At 39.6% G+C, this 18,478-nt stretch overlaps 1 protein-coding gene across 1 annotated transcript in view; it reads left to right on the forward strand.

Moving 5' to 3' along the window:
• Positions 1-18,478, forward strand: part of NEB (nebulin) — a 103,777-nt gene that overhangs the window by 6,288 nt on the left and 79,011 nt on the right. Inside the window, exons 5-38 of the mRNA XM_050976906.1 lie at positions 201-308; positions 447-551; positions 853-957; positions 1,055-1,159; positions 1,782-1,886; positions 2,912-3,016; positions 3,194-3,301; positions 3,696-3,812; positions 4,454-4,555; positions 4,638-4,745; positions 4,840-4,944; positions 5,319-5,417; positions 5,647-5,751; positions 6,317-6,424; positions 6,912-7,223; positions 7,700-7,906; positions 8,557-8,661; positions 8,782-8,889; positions 9,044-9,355; positions 9,734-9,940; positions 10,223-10,327; positions 10,929-11,036; positions 11,235-11,546; positions 11,738-11,944; positions 12,372-12,476; positions 13,281-13,388; positions 14,342-14,653; positions 14,847-15,050; positions 15,511-15,615; positions 15,959-16,066; positions 16,434-16,745; positions 17,056-17,259; positions 17,604-17,708; positions 17,801-17,908. Of these exons, the coding sequence (XP_050832863.1) occupies positions 201-308; positions 447-551; positions 853-957; positions 1,055-1,159; positions 1,782-1,886; positions 2,912-3,016; positions 3,194-3,301; positions 3,696-3,812; positions 4,454-4,555; positions 4,638-4,745; positions 4,840-4,944; positions 5,319-5,417; positions 5,647-5,751; positions 6,317-6,424; positions 6,912-7,223; positions 7,700-7,906; positions 8,557-8,661; positions 8,782-8,889; positions 9,044-9,355; positions 9,734-9,940; positions 10,223-10,327; positions 10,929-11,036; positions 11,235-11,546; positions 11,738-11,944; positions 12,372-12,476; positions 13,281-13,388; positions 14,342-14,653; positions 14,847-15,050; positions 15,511-15,615; positions 15,959-16,066; positions 16,434-16,745; positions 17,056-17,259; positions 17,604-17,708; positions 17,801-17,908 (5,139 nt within the window). The remainder of the gene's footprint in view (positions 1-200; positions 309-446; positions 552-852; positions 958-1,054; positions 1,160-1,781; positions 1,887-2,911; positions 3,017-3,193; positions 3,302-3,695; positions 3,813-4,453; positions 4,556-4,637; positions 4,746-4,839; positions 4,945-5,318; positions 5,418-5,646; positions 5,752-6,316; positions 6,425-6,911; positions 7,224-7,699; positions 7,907-8,556; positions 8,662-8,781; positions 8,890-9,043; positions 9,356-9,733; positions 9,941-10,222; positions 10,328-10,928; positions 11,037-11,234; positions 11,547-11,737; positions 11,945-12,371; positions 12,477-13,280; positions 13,389-14,341; positions 14,654-14,846; positions 15,051-15,510; positions 15,616-15,958; positions 16,067-16,433; positions 16,746-17,055; positions 17,260-17,603; positions 17,709-17,800; positions 17,909-18,478) is intronic.

Consider the following 18,478-nt stretch of genomic DNA (forward strand, 5'->3'; position numbering starts at 1 on the left):
CTGTAGTGTCAGATGGAATAAACTCAGTTGGCTAAAATAAGCAGAAGTGCAAACATAGCTGAATAATTTTAGTTTATATTATTGAATAATCTGTCCAAAATTCCTGTTCTAACCAGATAAATATGGCAATAATTGCTAATATAGTTCTGCCAGAGCTTGGGGATATGTCTTAATTATTTTTTATCATTATTTTCTTCCAGAACAAGTACAAGGAAAAATTCAGAAAAGAAAAAGGAAAGCCATATGCTTCCACAGTCGATACCCCAGAAATCCGGAGGATCAAGAAAGTGCAGGACCAGCTCAGTGAGGTGGGTAACAAGTGCATTTCTAGGTTCATCCAGGTGCTGGGTGTTTATATGAAGGGTGAAAATGTCATAATTCTGAGGCTTTAAAAAAAAAAATCCGTCAGTTTTGCTGTGGAATCAATGAGTTTTGTTGTGTTCCAGGTTAAATACCGCATGGCTGGGGGAATTGCCAGAACCATTTGCCACGTGGATGAAAAGGCCATGGATATAGAGCATGCAAAGAAAGTGTCACAGCAAGTGAGCAAGGTGAGTGACTGCTGACTTTCCAACATTGGTGGATCCTGAGGGTACTGATAAGAACAAAGTCTTGAGCTGAGGGTGCTAAAGCAACTTTTATTCAACAGTTTGGAAGCACAGGAGGAAGAGCAGAGAAGTTAGTAAGGCAAATATAAATATAATGTTAAATATTTCCAGTTACCCTCTTCAGATGTCACTGCTCTGAAACTTTGATTTCATAAAAAAACCAAACTTTAAAGCTGGCAGTTTATTCACAGAAGTAAATATTTTTTGATGATAGAGTGACCAACTTGGTGATCTTTCCTTCCAGGTATTATATAAACAGAACTGGGAAGAGAATAAGGACAAGTACCTGCTTCCCCCTGATGCTCCGGAGCTTGTGAACGCCATAAAAAACACAGCAATGTTCAGCAAGGTAAGAAAAGCCAACCACAGATCTAAGCAGCTGAAGTAAAATGAGCTTTCAAAGCCAGAAATTAATTACTAATGAGCATTCTCCATTTTTCTTGTAGAAACTCTATACTGAAGACTGGGATGCAGACAAAACATTGTTTTATCCCTACAATGACAGTCCAGAGCTCAGAAGGGTGGCAGAGGCTCAGAAGACTCTGAGTGATGTGAGTATCAAAGCAGGGATTTGCATGTGGGTACCAAAGGCTGCTGGGTCATGGTGGAACCTGGGATGTGCCATGGACTTGGATTTGATAAAAAGCTTCACAGTGGAACAGAAAATAAAAGTGCATTAAGTAAGCTCTGATAGTAGTGGTACTTCATGGAAAAATATGTACTTGATACTGGAGTACAAAGTAGAGCATATTGGAGTATAAATCCATTGGCAATTGGATGCTGGGTTAGCAATGAATGAAATAATTAATTTCTTAAATCAGCAAGAAGACCTCGAGTGTCTCCCCAAATGCAGAAACTCTCAGGGTTGACTCCAAGTCCAGTTCACTCTTGTGGGTCTGCAAATGTGCCAAAAACTGTGATAAGAAAAGCCAGGGATTGGTGGGACTGGGATTTGCTGGTCTTTAGATACACAGAACTCTTCAGTAGGGCATTGCAGCTCTCACGTGAAGATTTCAGTGATTTTTGCTGAGGTTCAGAAGTTCCCTGGTAATACACAGATTAAAGAATTCCTGCTGCAGGGGGCTGTGGGCAGAACTTCTTTTATTAATGTGGTGGTAGCAGAGTTCAATGCTGTGATCCTCAAATAAATGTTTATTTCTTCCATCCTTTCAGATTGTCTACAAAAAGGGGCACGATGAAAGGAAAGCAAAATTCACCTCTCTGCCAGACCCCCCTGATGTGGAACAAGCCAAGAAGGTGTCACGGCAGCTGAGTGATGTGAGTAGAACCTCTGCCCAAACTCCACTCCTGCAGGGAGAGAGCCAAAAAGGAAAGGGAAAAACACACAGGAAGACCAATTTTTGCTGGAGAAATTGGGACCAAGTTGCGTAATATTGGAAGGAGTGCTTTAACTCCATTCAGAATTGAACTATTATTATTTAAAAAAAAAATAATTTATTGTGTATTGAAAATTATTTACATTTTAAGATCAGAGAATTGCAGTATTCACTCGTGGTGGAGAAACCACTAAGAAAATTGCACTGAACTTGTTTGCAAGGTAAAATAATTAATTTAGAGAAAATTTCTTTAATCTTATATTTCCATATCTTAAAATCTGAATTGTCATCAAGAAAATTTTATAACATGTAAAAAAAAAGGATCAGTACCATAATTCTTTGAAATTAATAGAATATTAAGCTTTGTAGGTATCTCCAGAACTATAAAATATAGATTTTTTAAAAAAGATTATTTATGGTATATATGTTGTTCAGCAATGTTACAAAATAATTGGAGAAGTATTATTTTTTATGGAAAGTAATGCACTTGTGGCTGAAAATGCCCCTGGAACAGAGTCAAAACTCAGGCAGGTGTTTTGTTGTTAGAAAAACTCTTTAAACTTTTAATACTTGATTTCTGTGAGCTTGGATAAATAATGGAAATTACAAATACCAGGTAATTAAAAGGGTTTGCTTATAACCAGTTCCAGCAGCAATCCCAGTAAATTCTGACTTAATGGGCAATATCCTGATATTATGTGACCAGGGAGAAAACAGAACTAAAGGAATGTGTTAGAGATGATTTATTTATCCTTTTTAGGTCAGGGAAAGTACTAAGAGAAATAACATTGAAATGGTTTGGCTAAATCATATTTAATGTGTTTTTTACCATACCTGCTAAAATAGTTATAAGGCAGGTGTAAAATATGAAGCAGCTGTAAAAAGACAGCTTTGGAAAATGAACCTGTCAGGTGAAAATGGAGCTGTGGCTTGGAAATTCAATTTTATTGTTTTGTTTCCTTATAGGTTATTTACCATGAGGACTATAAAAACAAAATCAAAGGCAAGTGGAGTCAAACTCCGTGCTATGACGTGGCAGTTGCAAAAATGAACGCAGAAAATCTGAGTATGGTGAGTGAATCCTGCAGAAAATCTTCAACAGCTTTATCCCTGTTTATGTTCATTTGGGAAATACTGAGGCTCCATTTCTGGCATTGCTTATTTCCTAAATAATCTCTGTTGTAGGAGTTTAATTTACAATTAAATGTAATTAACGTGTTGTTTTCTGTCTGTCTCTGTTCCTAACAGAGGAAATACCAGGAAGACTTTGAAAACATGAAAGACCAAATCTACTTCATGCAGACTGAAACTCCAGAATATGAAGCCAACAAACGAGCTTCAGAAAACGTCAGCAAGGTGAGGGAGCTGAGTGTTCGGCCTAGGGACAGTTCTGAACTCACACAAGTTTGTGCTGAAATTCTTTTGGCAAGACCTTTCATGGTCCTTGGCCACCATAAGTTAAGTAATGGGGATGTTTTTGATGGAAAGTTGAAGATGATATCATAGAATAGATTCGTATCACAGGATGGTTTGGGTGGGAAGGGACTTCAAAGACCACCCAGTGCCACCCCTGGCATGGGCACGGACACCTTCCACTGTCCCAGGGTGCTCCAAGTCCCATCCAGCCTGGCCTTGGGCACTGCCAGGGATGGGGCAGCCACAGCTTCTCTGGGCAATCACACAGGTTAGTGAGAATTTTCCTTTCAATACTGATTTTTAAAACCTCTTTTTTTACTTTTATTCTTTCAAGTTCAAATACAGAGCGGACTATGAAAAGAAGAAAGCTATTGCAGATTATAATGTGCTCCCTGCTACAGAGAACCCATTGCTGAAGCAATTAAAAGCTGCAGGAAATATTCTGAGTGATGTGAGTATTATCAATGTGCAGCTACATCATTTTCAGTCATCTACCAGAAACCACACTCACCCTTTCTTCACAAAGCTTCTCCTTTGGATCTTGTAGTATTTTTAGTTTTGGAGACCCATATTTGTAATGAGATAGCACCAGCCAGAACAATTCAGGTAAAAAATGAATTCTCCACAGATGGGTGCAGCAACAGCACTGGCACATGGATGGCTAATTAGTGGATAGTTCATTTAGATCCTAGTGGATAGTGAATCATAAAAGGACAGTTCTTCCCTTACTGTTTAAGGAATTTCAGCTAATAATGATAATATGTGTGGTGCTTTTATATAATACTTTTATATTATATTCTGGTTATTCAATGTAATGATCTTCTCAATTCTTCTTTTATTTGTATGAAAAGAGATTGAATATTTCTCAATGTCAGAAGTCCAAAAACCATTAGCCAGACCTTTCTGTCTTCCCTTACAAACCTAAAAATGTTATTTTTAAAAACCATTAGGAAAACAGTGCCATCTGTTTCTCAGTCCTTGAGAAAGCTTTTCTTTGGAATCGTTTCTCTGTTTTACTCTTGTCATTTTTAACATGGTGGGGGTGACTTGCAGTGAAATCTCCTGCATGATCTGGTATCATTTGATTTGCAGAAATTATACAAAGAAGCCTATGAACAGTCCAGAGGAAACAAGATGAATTACTGTGAGACACCCAAGTTCCAGACTGATGCTGCTCTGAAGAACTTTAGTGATGTAGGTATTTCACTTGGGGCTTACCCTTCAGTACTGACCCTCTTGATTCCTTTTGCCTCTCAACTCATGGTTGCTTTGGCAGGTTAAATATAAAGATGCATATCAGAAGAATATTTTGGGGCACTACTTGGGCAGCTTTGAGGACCCCCATCAAATCCACTGCATGAAGGTTGAAGCTATGAAAAGTGATGTAAGTGTGGCAATCGTTCTGTTTTCCCCATCACTCTGGCAGTTCAGACAAAGCTCAGTTGTGGTTCCTTACTGAATGTTGCTCTTGTTCCTAGAAAAATTACAAAGCAGATTATGAGGAGGAAAAGACAAAGTGCTACTTCCCTCAGACCATAACTCAAGAGTATGAAGCAATCAAGAAGTTGGAGCAATGTAAAGATGTGAGTAGAGGGCAGCAGTTGTCCACCAGAGAAAAATTAACTGGGTGATCCCTGGTTACATCAATGATTCTGAGTTTGTGACTTTATGTGACTTAAAAAAAAAAAAAAATCTTCATCTCTATTTTAGAGCCTTTTGTGACATCTAGTGATCAAAGCAGATATAGCACAATCCTTTTTATAACAAGTAAACCCAAAAATGTGAGCAGTAGTACCAAAATGAAGAATGAACCTCAGGCATTCACCTGCTTCAATCAATATTTTTTTAAATTGATACTTTAAAAGTCCTTAATTTATTAATAATTTTATTTATTTTATCAACACTTGGAAAATACTTTATATGCATTTTCTACAAGTATTTTTTATTCTTCTTCCAGTACACCTACAAAAAGCATCCTGATCAAACCAAATTCACTTCAGTGACTGACTCTCCAGTACAGAAACAGGCAGAGATCAACAGCAAACAGCTGAGTGATGTAAGTAAATTTGGAAACACTCTGACATTCCCAATTTCTGCCCTGTGCCCACCTTCACTTCTTCCTCCAGCTTTAAGAGCACTCCTGCAATAATAGCGTAGGTGGCTGTGTGCATTCACAATTTTATTCCAGCAGAACATCACCTGGAAATCAGATTTTTTAAAATAGTTTTTCGATTCACAGTCTATAAATTGGGCTGCTAAATATCTTGCTTTATTTTTCTTTGCAGATATTGTATAAATCCAAAGGGGAAGAAATTATTCACAAGTACCACCTCCCTCCTGATGTGCCCCAGTTCATCCAGGCTAGAGTTAATGCCTACAACATCAGTGATGTGAGTACATTTTGAATTTCAACACCGTGAAGCTCTCCACTGATGGTATCAGTTCTATTTCCTTTGTGATGTTAAATTTTTTGGTGGCATTATCAGCTTTCCAGGAATGAGATAAAAAACAACATCTCCTTTAATAGCCTTGGAATTTTAATAGTCTGGCCAGACTGATTAAAAAAAAAACAAACAAAACCAGCCAGGCTGTTTTTTCCAGTTCCTTTGGAGCATAAAGGCTGAGTTTGAAGCTAACAGGAAGAAATTTCTGAAGGTTCAGTCAAATGAAAAAGAGTTTTGCATAAGAAAGGCCAAAACTGCCACTGATAGAGTTGTTCTAAAAAAAAGTGTAAAAATGCTTGTGGAATTCATGGTTATCTTTGTAGCAGATTTATTTATTGTAATAGCACTGTAGTTTGTGTACAGATTAATATTTTTTCCTTGAGATTACATGGACAAAACTGGGTATTTTAATTCCTGTAATAAAACCTCCTATAATAAGAACATGGGCTTAAACTCTTTATTAGAATTGCTATTCCTGACCCTGCAAACTCTTCCCTTTTTTCCCTCCAAGGCTAACTACAAAGCAGACTGGAAGAAAACCCTTGCCAAAGGCTATGATCTGAAACCAGATGCCATTCCAATTATTGCTGCTAAAGCGTCTCGGAATATTGCAAGTGATGTAAGTAGGATTTACATCCAGTGGAACACATACCCCTCCTCATTTCCTCACTTATTATTATTTACCTGTGCTGGAGACCTGTATCCCTGCTTTAGCAAAAGGTTACAAGCAACTCTTCATTCCTCTCAAACATCCCCAATTGAATTTTGGGATATTGGATTGTTTGGTGAGGTTGTTCAGTAATTTATTATTGTCATAGTCTTAATTAAAAGCTGAATGTCCCTGGGAGTTGAACACCTACGTCAATGACAATGGTGAGGGAGGGCTTGTAGCTGCAGGTGTGGGTTGAGATATGTACTGGGTGTCAAGACAAGCTGAAAAATCCAATAATCCTCTTCATTTTTGACCTAAATAATCCTGTGCTGTTGTAAAAACCAATTATGAGATTCTAGAATGAACTGCAGCATTAATACTTTGAAACTCAGTGTTCTAAACATCCAGAGTGTCTTTTCCCATGTGGGTAAAGCTGTTTTTCCTTTGTCTCTAGTACAAGTACAAGGAATCCTACGAGAAAGACAAAGGCAAACAGGTCGGGTACCGGAGCCTGCAGGATGATCCCAAACTTGTTCACTACATGAACGTGGCCAAAATCCAGTCGGATCGGGAATACAAGAAGGATTATGAAATCACCAAGACCAAATATCACGCTCCTCTGGATATGTTCAGTGTGACAGCTGCCAAGAAGGCCCAGGAAGTGGTGACAAACACTGGCTATAAGCAGCCAATTCACAATTACACCCTCCTGCCTGATGCTGTGAACCTGGAGCTCTCCAAAAATGTGATGCAGCTTCAGAGTGATGTATGTCATCAATAATCAGCTCCATTTTTAATTCTCGTCATGACTTCGTGACATCATTAATGTTTTAAGGCTAAAAAATTAATTTATATAATCCAATATATATTATGTTGGATTAACACTAGGTTGGGATGTAAGTGACTGGTCTGGAGCCATTTATTTTCCAAACATTATCTGAATTAAGTGCAGCTATTAAGTTCTAGGAAACTTACCTAGCAAGTAACTTTATTTATATTTCTCCATATTTGGCATATTCCCAGAAAATGGGCCTTTTTTACTAAGTGACGTATTTTTGTAGAAAGATTTTAGTGACTGTGATTTTATTTAAATACTGACTCTATCATACTTAAATTTTAATTAAATCTAAATTGCCTCTCAAAAATGAATGTCCAGGGGAAGTTTTAAGGCTTTACCTGTTTTATGTGTGTAGACACTAATTTTTCTTGCCTCACTGTGTTTTTCTTGTTTTTTTTTTTAAGAATCTGTACAAATCTGACTTCAATAACTGGCTGAGAGGAGTTGGCTGGGTCCCAATTCAGTCACTGGATGTAGAAAAGGCCAAGAAAGCCACGGAGATTCTCAGTGAGAAGAAATACCGCCAGCATCCCGACCAGCTCAAGTTCTCCATCCCCATGGATGCCATGGAACAAGTGCTGGCAAAGCAAAATGCCAAGACCATGAACAAGGTGGGAAGTTGTTGGATTGACCCAAAGTTTGGGTCTTTGTCTTACAAAGTTGTGGGGCATGGTGCTTATTAAAATTTCCAGTGGGTGTGGTAGTTCCTTGGTTAAGACTGGGCACTGAGGTCATGATAAGCCTCTGACTGCTCATAATTAAGGCAGTTTCATTTTCTGTTTCTAAAGATTAAAGATTTCTTTTCCAGATTTATAGTGCTTTGACAAAGCTTTTTCTTTAGGACATATTCACAATAAGTGAAGTGCAGAAAACCTGTAATTCTGTTAGTTTTGTACAAGTTTCCTGGAAAGTGGAGTTCTTTACGCTTGTCTCTAGTTATCCAAGACACCACTGATCCTTATTCCTTGTTTTCCATGGAAAGAATGTCTGTGAAGATAAATTCTGCTTCCCGTTAATGCAGGGAAGAAGAAACTTCCAGTTTCAGTATTTGTTAATTATCAAAACATACTTTGCAAATTTCTTACAATACTAAAGAAAGGAGGAAGATAATGCTGCTCCTCAGCAGCTCTGTGGAGGTTAATTCTGGTGCTAATAATATTTCTAGGAAATACTGTTTATTGCCAATGAGCAGAACAAAAGCAAACTCTTATTGTATGAGTTCAGTGCCTTTTCAATGCTAACAATTCCTTTGTCATTGCAGAGGCTGTACACAGATAAGTGGAACAAAGAGAAGACCAGCATTCATGTGATGCCAGACACCCCAGAAATCCTGCAGTGCAAAGTGAACCAGATGACCATGAGTGATGTGAGTAGCTGTGCTCACCGTGGGCCTCCAGTGCCTGGCTGTCATTTTAAGGCCTTGTTTGAAAATGTTTAACTTCAGACTTCTGCCTTCATGACTGTTCTCTTTTACATCTGTTCTTAGAAACTTTACAAAGCTGGATGGGAGGAGGATAAGAAGAAGGGTTATGACTTGCAGCCAGATGCAATTCCAATAAAAGCAGCCAAGAGCTCCAGGGACATCGCCAGTGATGTGAGTCTGGTTGTGTGATACCATTCCATGACTTTTATTCAAATTAAATTACTAAACCTGAGGTCTTGTGATCTGTCTTTTCAGTGATAAAACAGAGCATAATGCTGCATTTTTTAACTGAGGTTTTTGCTGTTCTTTCTCTTTCCTCTCTCAGTATAAATACAAACTGGCCTACGAGAAGGCCAAAGGGAAGCACATCGGCTTCCGCAGCCTGGAGGACGACCCCAAGCTGGTGCACTTCATGCAGGTGGCCAAGATGCAATCTGACAGGGAGTACAAAAAGGGTTATGAGAAGGCCAAGACTAACTTCCACACTCCAGTTGACATGGTCAGCGTGGTGGCAGCCAAGAAAGCTCAGGAAGTGGCTACCAATGCAAACTACAAGAACTTAATCCACACCTACAACGTCCTGCCAGATGCTATGAGCATTGAGTTGGCCAAAAACATGATGCAGTTACAAAGTGATGTAAGTAAGAGGTTCTTCAGCCTCTGCATTGTGAATACAAAGGTGCTTAGTTTATGAAAAAACACTGTAAGATAAATAGTATTATTTTGTTAGTGGAATTAGGTCAGGTGTCTACGAAAATGTAGTAAATTATACAAGTTTTTCAACAATTACAGCAGTTTTATTTTTCCTAGACTCTGAAATGTTTCATTAATAAATTTGAGCTTAGAAGCAAGCAAATTTATGAATATTTACTCCATTAAGCTCTTCAGGAGCAGTAGTTATGTGCAGACCAAAACAGGAAAAGCTTCATTTTCTTTAATACATTTTATCTTGTACTTCCAAATTTATGAACTATTTTATGCTTCATATTGTTTTTTATCTACTTTCTGCCTGCAGAATCAATACAAAGCAGAGTATGATGAAACTATGAAGGGTGTTGGGTGGCTCCCACTGGGCTCCCTGGAAGCTGAGAAGAACAAAAAAGCCATGGAAATTGTGAGTGAGAAGAAATATCGCCAGCATCCAGACAAATTGAAATACTCTGTTCCTATGGATTCCATGAACATGGTCTTGGCTTTAAATAATGCCAAAATCATGGATGAGGTAAGAAAGGGCTCATCAGAATTCATTTCAGAAGTGGGCAACAATTTACATCTGATTTAATAGTCAACCCTACTGTATGCAGAGCTTTAGAAAACATGATTTTATTTTGTGGCTAATGAATGTGTTTTAAGTGCTAAAATAAAAAGATAAATGTTGCTCTGGTGGTAGTAACACATCATTGTCAAGGCAGTTTGGATTTCAAGTGGAAAATAGTATTTTAAATTGTTTTATTTAATAATAACAACAGATGTTGAGGTCTCTAATTTATTTTTATCCTTCTAGCACAAGTACAAACAAGCCTGGGAAGAAGACAAAAAGAAAATTCACATCACTCCAGATATTCCACAGATTGTTTTGGCAAAAGCAAATGCATTCAATTTAAGTGAAGTGAGTATTGTTTGTAGGGCCATGACCTTGCTCTTATATTTTGATTAGGAATAAGTGAGATGAGAGCACGCAAAAATCTCACCTTGCTAACCTGTAGTAATTTTACAAAACCTATTCATTTTCCCTTTCCCTACTTCCTTTCCCAAAATTAGATTCCCAGAATTGCCAAGAAAAAGCCATGTTTATAGTCATGTGAAGTGTTCATGCAGACCATTAAAATATAACAGTTGCTAACAAAATACAGTAGACTTGGAGTACTGTTCATGTTTGTTACTATATTTATTATTTTATTTTTGATTATTTTATTTCTCCATGCACAAGGTTCTGTACAGTGTTCAAAATGTAGGTAGCACATGTTTTTTTTGTAAAAGATGACATTATGGACTGGTTTTGCTAAACACTTGTTAAATCTGCATATGCTAAATACAGTTTTGCTTGTAATTATGCACATCTGCAATATGGGCAGAAATAGGCATTTTAATCTCTTTTTATTTTTTAAGATGACATCCTCATAGGTGTAATTTTTCAACAATATTTGTGCATGTGGAAAGCAAAACTAAATTTTTGCTTTTTTAAAAGATGTTTCTTTTTCCTTTTGCAGAAAATGTACAGATCTTCATTTGAAGAAACCAGGAAGAAAGGATATGATCTCAGGGCTGATGCTATTCCTGTCAAAGCTGCCAAAGCTTCGAGGGATATTGCCAGTGATGTAAGTTCTTGGGAGAAAAAATGGCCAGGGACAGCTTCCACTATTCCAGGGTGCTCCAAGTGGCCTTCCAGGGATGCAGGGGCAGCCACAGCTTCTCTGGGCACCCTGTGCCAGGGCCTCAGCACCCTCATAAGGAAGAATTTTTTCCTTAATTTCAAATCTAAATGAATCAAAGTCTCTGTTTCTGTTCTCTTCCAGTATAAATACAAATTAGGGTATGAAAAAGACAAAGGGAAACTCGTCGGCTTCCGCAGCCTCCAGGATGATCCCAAACTTGTCCATTGCATGCAAGTGGCCAAGATGCAGTCGGACAGGGAGTACAAGAAGGCCTATGAGGAGAGCAAGACTCATTACCAGACACCTTCTGATGCCCTCAGCGTGGTGGCAGCCAAGGAGGCCCAGGACCGTGTCACCAACACCAACTACAAACGCCTGATCCACCAGTACATGCTCCTGCCAGATGCAATGAGTCTGGAGCTGTACAGAAACATGAATCAGATCCAAAGTGATGTAAGTTTTCTTCTTGTGGCTTTTATTTTCACATCATGGCTGCAGTTTGGAAAGGACAGGATTATTTTTTATGAACTGTCTTCTTTTTGTGACTTTTGTTTTTCCATCACAGCCGTGTTTTGGAAAGAACTGGTTTATTCTGTATGAGCTGTTTGTAATTGTCAGCTTTGCTTTTGTGTCCTGTTTGGCAGAATGAGTACAAGCAGGACTACAAGGAGTGGTTCAGGGGGATTGGTTGGAGTCCCATTGGTTCTCTGGATGTGGAGAAATCAAAGAAAGCCACGGAGATTGCGAGCGATCGGAAGTACCGCCAGCACCCCAGCATGTTCCGCTTCACCAAACAGAACGATGCCATGGACCTGGTTCTTGCCAAGCAGAATGCAAATATCATGAACAAAGTGAGTATTTAGGGGAAAAGCCAGGCAGGCATTCACATCTCATCCATTCCAATAACCACTCTGTAAATTTCTGTCACACATTTATGTGGCAGTGTTCCCCTGGGAAAAACAACTGTCACAGGCTCCTCTTTTTTCATCTCTTTTTCTCAATGAAACAACATTGCTTAAAGATATCTCTTCTCATTTTTCTCCAACCTCTATTCATCCCATTCTTACATAGAAATGACTGGTCCTGAAAATCTTGATAGTTTGGTTTCATTAGAAGCAAGGCTGGACAATAATTCAGCTGATTTTGGATAAGATCATTAATTCGTAAAATAAATCTGAGTCAGCACCTTCACCTTTTTACTCATCCATATCCGAAAAGAAAGGTGAAAACCCATTTGTCATTTATATTAACACATCTGATGTAACTTTCTGTCCATAGCATGCTTATACTGAAGCCTGGGAGAAGGATAAAACTCAGGTCCATGTGATGCCAGACACACCAGATATTCTACAGGCCAAACAGAACAAGACAAACTACAGCCAGGTAGAGTATTTTGATACATCTTATCAACATTTTAAATTAATATCTACTGGAGATTTAAGAACACAGGCAAGAATTTTATGTGAGTAATATTTTCAGAGTTAAATAAATACCAGCTTCAGGCTAGCAAACTAACAGACTAAATTGCATTATAATGTGTGAAAAATATAAGTCCTGCTTTTGAAGTCTGGAAGTACATAGTCCATACTCTATGCTTTGCATAATATTCAGTCATGTTAAAAATTGCTTGCTATAAAGTTACAAGTTAATTGTGCATATTTTTAACCTAACCCATAGGAAGAAGTAGATGCAGTGATTCCAGCTTTTCTCTCAGCTTTCAGATAGGAGAAAGTGACAATTGTGCCAGTAGAAAACACTCAGGTTTTGCTTTGCATCATTGCTTAGAGGCAAATCTTTGACTTAAGAATGCCTGTACTTAAAATCAACTGTACACAAACTGACTTGACTGTTAAATGGCTTCATGAAAACCTTATTAAGATTTTGTTAAGCCAATCAAAAAGTTCACTTATCTCAGAAGTATGTGTTTCAAATTCTCCAGGTGGGTTTCATATCAAGATAAGCTATAGTAGGAAGCTGCTGAATGGTGAAAAACTATTTAGTCCCTCTCCTAAGCCTTGCAAGACCAGTATTCCTTGTTTATCAGTTTCTATTTCTCAGTTCCCATTCTAGCAGCCGTGCTCTCATAACTGAAGCCTGTGAGGTGACCAGAATTTGTATCATTAGTGTATCTAAATAGCAGGTGACATACATATTACTGGTTTTAATTAATATTGTTTTCAATTTTAGAAACTCTACAAGCTTGGCTGGGAGGAAATGATAAAGAAAGGCTATGACCTCACACCTGAAGCCATGTCAGTGAAAGCTGCCAAAGCTTCGAGGGACATTGCAAGTGATGTAAGCAGCATTTTAACTCAGTGTGACATGCACTGACCTGGTGATTATAACCTACAGAGTCACAGTAAATTGACATACACTTCTCTGCTAAAGTGTGGCTTGGAGTCAAAACCAACATTACTGACAGAACTCCTTCCTGAGCTGTTTTTGTACAGTTTAACAAGGGTTAATGGCATCTTAACAAGTCCAAAGCTTGGTCCATTCATGGCTGGTCATAGAAAAGGAGGAGTTTTCTGCTCTTTGGGCTGCTTTATTTTCAGAGCAGCAGCAAATTTGGTCCAGTTAGCTGAGCCCAGTGCCTGTCCAGTGAAATCCTCATTACAATTCTGAAACAGATGTGACACGTGGACTGCTGTTACCATAACTTGGTACAAATATAACTCCTGCATTTGTTTTATGTTTACGCATAGGGAGTTTATTAATTCTATATATAATAAAGAATATATTTTATTCATCATTGGGAAATGTTTCCTGTGCTTAAGTATTTTTATATTTCACAACTTTTTATTGTTGATGATGCTATTCATCAAAATATTTCAGTGTGTCAGAATTAGGGAGTTCAGAGTCAGATGCCACTGGAGACTATTCCTATTGCCACACTCTCTCCCTTTCCAAGGGCTCTTCCTTTCCCAGGGAGAGCGTTCAGTGACACCAAGTGATGCACATTAGTCAAAGGGCTGTTAAAACTTTACATGAGAGCCCATAACAAGTTGCTTATTTTTAGAATCATAGAATCACAAAATGGTTTGGGTTGGAAGGGACATTAAGGATTATTCAGTTCCCCCTTTCTGTGGGCAGGGCCACCCTCCACTATATCCCAGGTTGCTCCAAGCCCCACCCAACCTGGGCTTGGACACTTCCAAGGGTAATTTCATGAGGAGCATTAAGATGAGGGAATACATTGGTGTTTGTTTGTCACTGTGGTTTGAGTGGTGCCACCTTTGCCATTGCAGTTCAAGTACAAAGAAGGATACCGCAAGCAGCAGGGACATCACATCGGGTTCCGCAGCCTGCAGGATGACCCCAAGATGTTGTGGTCCATGCAAGTAGCTAAAATGCAGAGTGAGAGGGAGTACAAGAAAGACTTTGAAAAGTGGAAGACCAAGTTCAATATGCCTGTGGATATGCTGGGTTTCCTTCTAGCCAAGAAGTGTCAGGAGCTGGTCAGTGATGTGGACTACAAACACATACCGCACCGCTGGACTTGTCTGCCAGACCAGGTCGATGTCACCGAGGCAAAGAGGGTCAACGAGCTGCAGAGTGATGTAAGATCCCTTGGGGTTTAATTCACTTATTTCCATGTACAGTAGTTACTGCTGATTGGAAAGTATCTTTGATGACTCGCTTTGGATATCAGTGTAGATAGATTGGAGCTAAACTGCCAGTTAGACTTTTCATAGGGTTTAATCAATGAACAGTGAAATAATCTGCTATGGTTTTGATTTTCACCCTTAACAGAACCTGTATAAGTCAGATCTACAGTGGCTCAGAGGCATTGGATGGAGTCCTTTGGGATCTCTGGAAGCTGAAAAGAACAAGAAAGCTTCTGAAATACTGAGTGACAAGAAGTACAGGCAGCACCCAGACACAATTAAGTTTACAAGTATCCCAGATGCCATGGATGTTGTTTTGGCAAAATCTAATGCCAAAAATAGGAGTGATGTAAGTTGCCTCTAGAGACAGAACGTGGGATTCAGTAAATGAATATGTTAATACACATTTTTAAATGGATCTCTGGTTCAGAACATACACTTAAAATATCCAGTTAGCAGGTGTTTATAGCCAGGGCCTCACTGCTCTTTGTGCCTTGTTCAGAAGATGAAGATCTTGAGCACTGATAATTTACTCAGTTTAACTGCAAATAAGACTTTCAGCAAGCAGTATGTAAATATATTGTTTTAATGCTGTTTCCATGGCATTACATGGATGTAAAGAAAAAAAAAAGTTTGTATTTCAGTAAGAAATCATTGTATTATTTGATTTTAGTATCTTATTTTGTTTACATCCCTAATTCTTGCTTAGTATATCTTTTCTTTGCTAATTTAGAGAAAAGGTGAACTGAAATTACTGCTGTGCAGGTGAATCTTGGATCAGACCAGGTTTTTGTTTGTGTCTCTTTCAGATACTCTACAGGGAAGCTTGGAACAAGGACAAGACTAAGGTTCACATCATGCCTGATACTCCTGAAATTTTGTTGGCTAAATCAAACTTGATTAACACAAGTGATGTAAGTTTGCATTTGAAACTGGGTATAGAGAATCACAGGGTTGTATTACGCACCTCTACAGAAAGCTCTGGGAATAATTCAGATGAATGTATTTGCTAAAAGAAAATTTTGATCTTCAATGAAATAATCAGAAAACATTTAAATTGTAATTTTAAAATATTTTAAAGCTAAGGGTACAAAATACCTGTCATCAATAGTAAGGTATAGCGTTTATTTTAATTAAGTAAACTGTGTTTGGAAACCCATGCTTTCTTTTAAATAGCCAGAGGTAGAAAGTTGTAGCTTTGAAAAACTCTTTAGAGAGTATTATCTGCATTAATTCCTTTGAATCCTTCTCTAATAGAAACGTTACAAGGTAGGATATGAAGAGCTGAAGAGGAAAGGCTACGACCTCCCTCCTGATGCCATCCCCCTCCAGGCAGCCAAGGCTTCCCGAGACATAGCCAGCGAGGTGGGTCTTGCAGAGAGAGAATCAGAGTGGGGCACAGAGGGGGCACATAAGCTTAGAGAAAAATAGTTTATATTTAACAGGAGGAGACATGTAAAATTTTAACTGTGTTGCTGCCCATATCAAAGGTTGTGTAATTCTTCAAGGTGTGGAACTAATTAAATGGCATACAATAATATAAAGATGGTACTACATAGATATGAGAAATTCCATTATATCTCCTGGGTATAATAACAAATGCTTAAAGTTTGGGGAAAAACCACAAGCAAATTATGTTAGATTCAAAACTATTAACGACTGTATTAACAACAGAGAAACTGAAATGGCAGCTTGGAAAGAAGTGTTAATTTTTGTTTCCGTGTTCAATTAGTACAAGTACAAAACCGCATACAGAAAACAGCTGGGCCACCACATTGGGGCCAGGAACATCGAGGATGATCCCAAGATGATGTGGTCGATGCACGTGGCCAAGATCCAGAGTGACAGGGAGTACAAGAAGGACTTTGAGAAGTCCAAGACAAGGTTCAGCAGCCCCGTGGACATGCTGGGAGTGGTGTTGGCCAAGAAATGCCAGGAGCTGGTCAGTGATGCCGATTACCGGCACCCTCTGCACCGCTGGACGTGCCTGCCGGACCAGAACGATGTTGTCCATGCCAAGACAGTGTATGACCTGCAGAGTGATGTGAGTTGTTCTTTATGTGCTGCATCACAGCCTTGGGCTGTCTGTCCTGTCCTAGTTTTGAAGGAGGGTCTGTGTGGCAGGGAAAGGGCAATGGAGTCAAGTTTTTCCTTATGGAAAACCAGCACTTGGGAAAGACAAACACTGAGGGCAGTGGAGAGCCTCAGGGAATGGGTCCAAACACTGAATGGGTAGATGGTGGGTTGACCCAGGGAAACGTGCTCCACTCAGGAGAACATCCATTGGTAGGACATGAGGTTCCTTGGAGTGAGGAATTTGCTAAGTTGCTTTGTGTCCTTTCCTGTCTTTCCAGAATGTGTACAAGTCTGACCTGCAGTGGCTGAGGGGCATTGGCTGGTCCCCAATTGGATCACTGGACGTTGAGAAGAACAAGAGGGCGAGTGAGATCCTGAGTGACAAGAAGTATCGTCAGCACCCAGACACCATCAAATTCACCAGCCTTCCTGACTCGATGCCCATGGTGCTGGCAAAGCACAACTCCAAAATCATGGACCAAGTGAGATTTCCTTGAGTTTGCATTCTGAAGGAAAGGAGCACCTTCCTTTCTCAGGGTGTTGTTCTATGTCCTTCCATGGCCTGGGGTCTTCAAGGGGAATGCATCCTCTTGCCTCAGGGATTTATGTTCCTTGTTTGAGATAGAACTCTTTTTTTGTGTTTGGAGCAGTAATGGGGTACGGTGTGGAAAAGGCTGAAGTATTAGAAAGGTTTGGGGAAAGCAAAAGTGTTACTGGGTCGGTGCAAAGTAGAGGCCCCTTGCTTTGGTTTGTGGACCTGATTTTCTTGTTGAGTTTGTTTCCCTAAACCTGTGTGTTGTTGTTTCCTCTTGTCCTCCTTTCCCAGCGCTCGTACATCTCAGCCTGGGAGAAGGACAAAACCAGCATTCACATCATGCCGGACACCCCTGGGATCCTGCTGGCCCAGCAGAACAAAGTGAACTTCAGCGAGGTGGGTGGTTATTGGGGGTTCAGGTTCCATGCCTGGGTGCTGCCGTGCCTGGGCAGCAGTGTTGTCTGAGGGCCTGTTGGTGTCTGTTCCAGAAACTGTACAAGCAGGCGATGGAGGAGGAGAGGAAGAAGGGCTACGACATGCGGGCAGATGCCATTCCCATCAAGTCTGCCAAAGCTTCCCGGGACATCGCCAGTGATGTGAGTGCACAGCAGCCCTTGTGGCTGTCACATGGCTGCCATGTTCTGGCAGTTGAACCCAGGGTTTGCAACTGAACCAAATGGAGGCAACAAATCCATTACCTTTCTCTGCCATTTAGTTGTCCATCAAAACTTTTGTTCGCACGGTCCACCTGTAGCTGTCCCTGCAAGTTATGGATGTGTACTGTTGCAAGGGAAGGTCTAGGTCGTGTTGAGGAGTAGCTGTGGGAGTTGGATGATGGCCATAGCTCAAAGCAGGGTTCCTCCTGGTCTTGTGAGTGCATCTCCTCATGCAACAGCCTGGAGTTCTGAGGTATTGGGCTGCCCTCAGCTCTGCCTGTCTGCATGGCCCTAACTCTGCAGCTACACAGCTGAGCTGTACATGAGGAAAGAAAACCCAAACCAAGCTGTCATTTAAAAATTAAAGCTGTATAAAAAAGCCCAATTTTTTGTATTCATAGGTGTTAATACAAAATTGCATTGCTGTATGTGTTTGCTGTCTTTATTTAATCTTCCCAGAAGTCTCTATGTAGTTACATTTTATTCCCTCAGTAGTTTCAGTAAGAGTTG

The sequence above is a fragment of the Serinus canaria genome, chromosome 7, assembly GCF_022539315.1.
Source record: "Serinus canaria isolate serCan28SL12 chromosome 7, serCan2020, whole genome shotgun sequence".
Taxonomy (NCBI): domain Eukaryota; kingdom Metazoa; phylum Chordata; class Aves; order Passeriformes; family Fringillidae; genus Serinus; species Serinus canaria.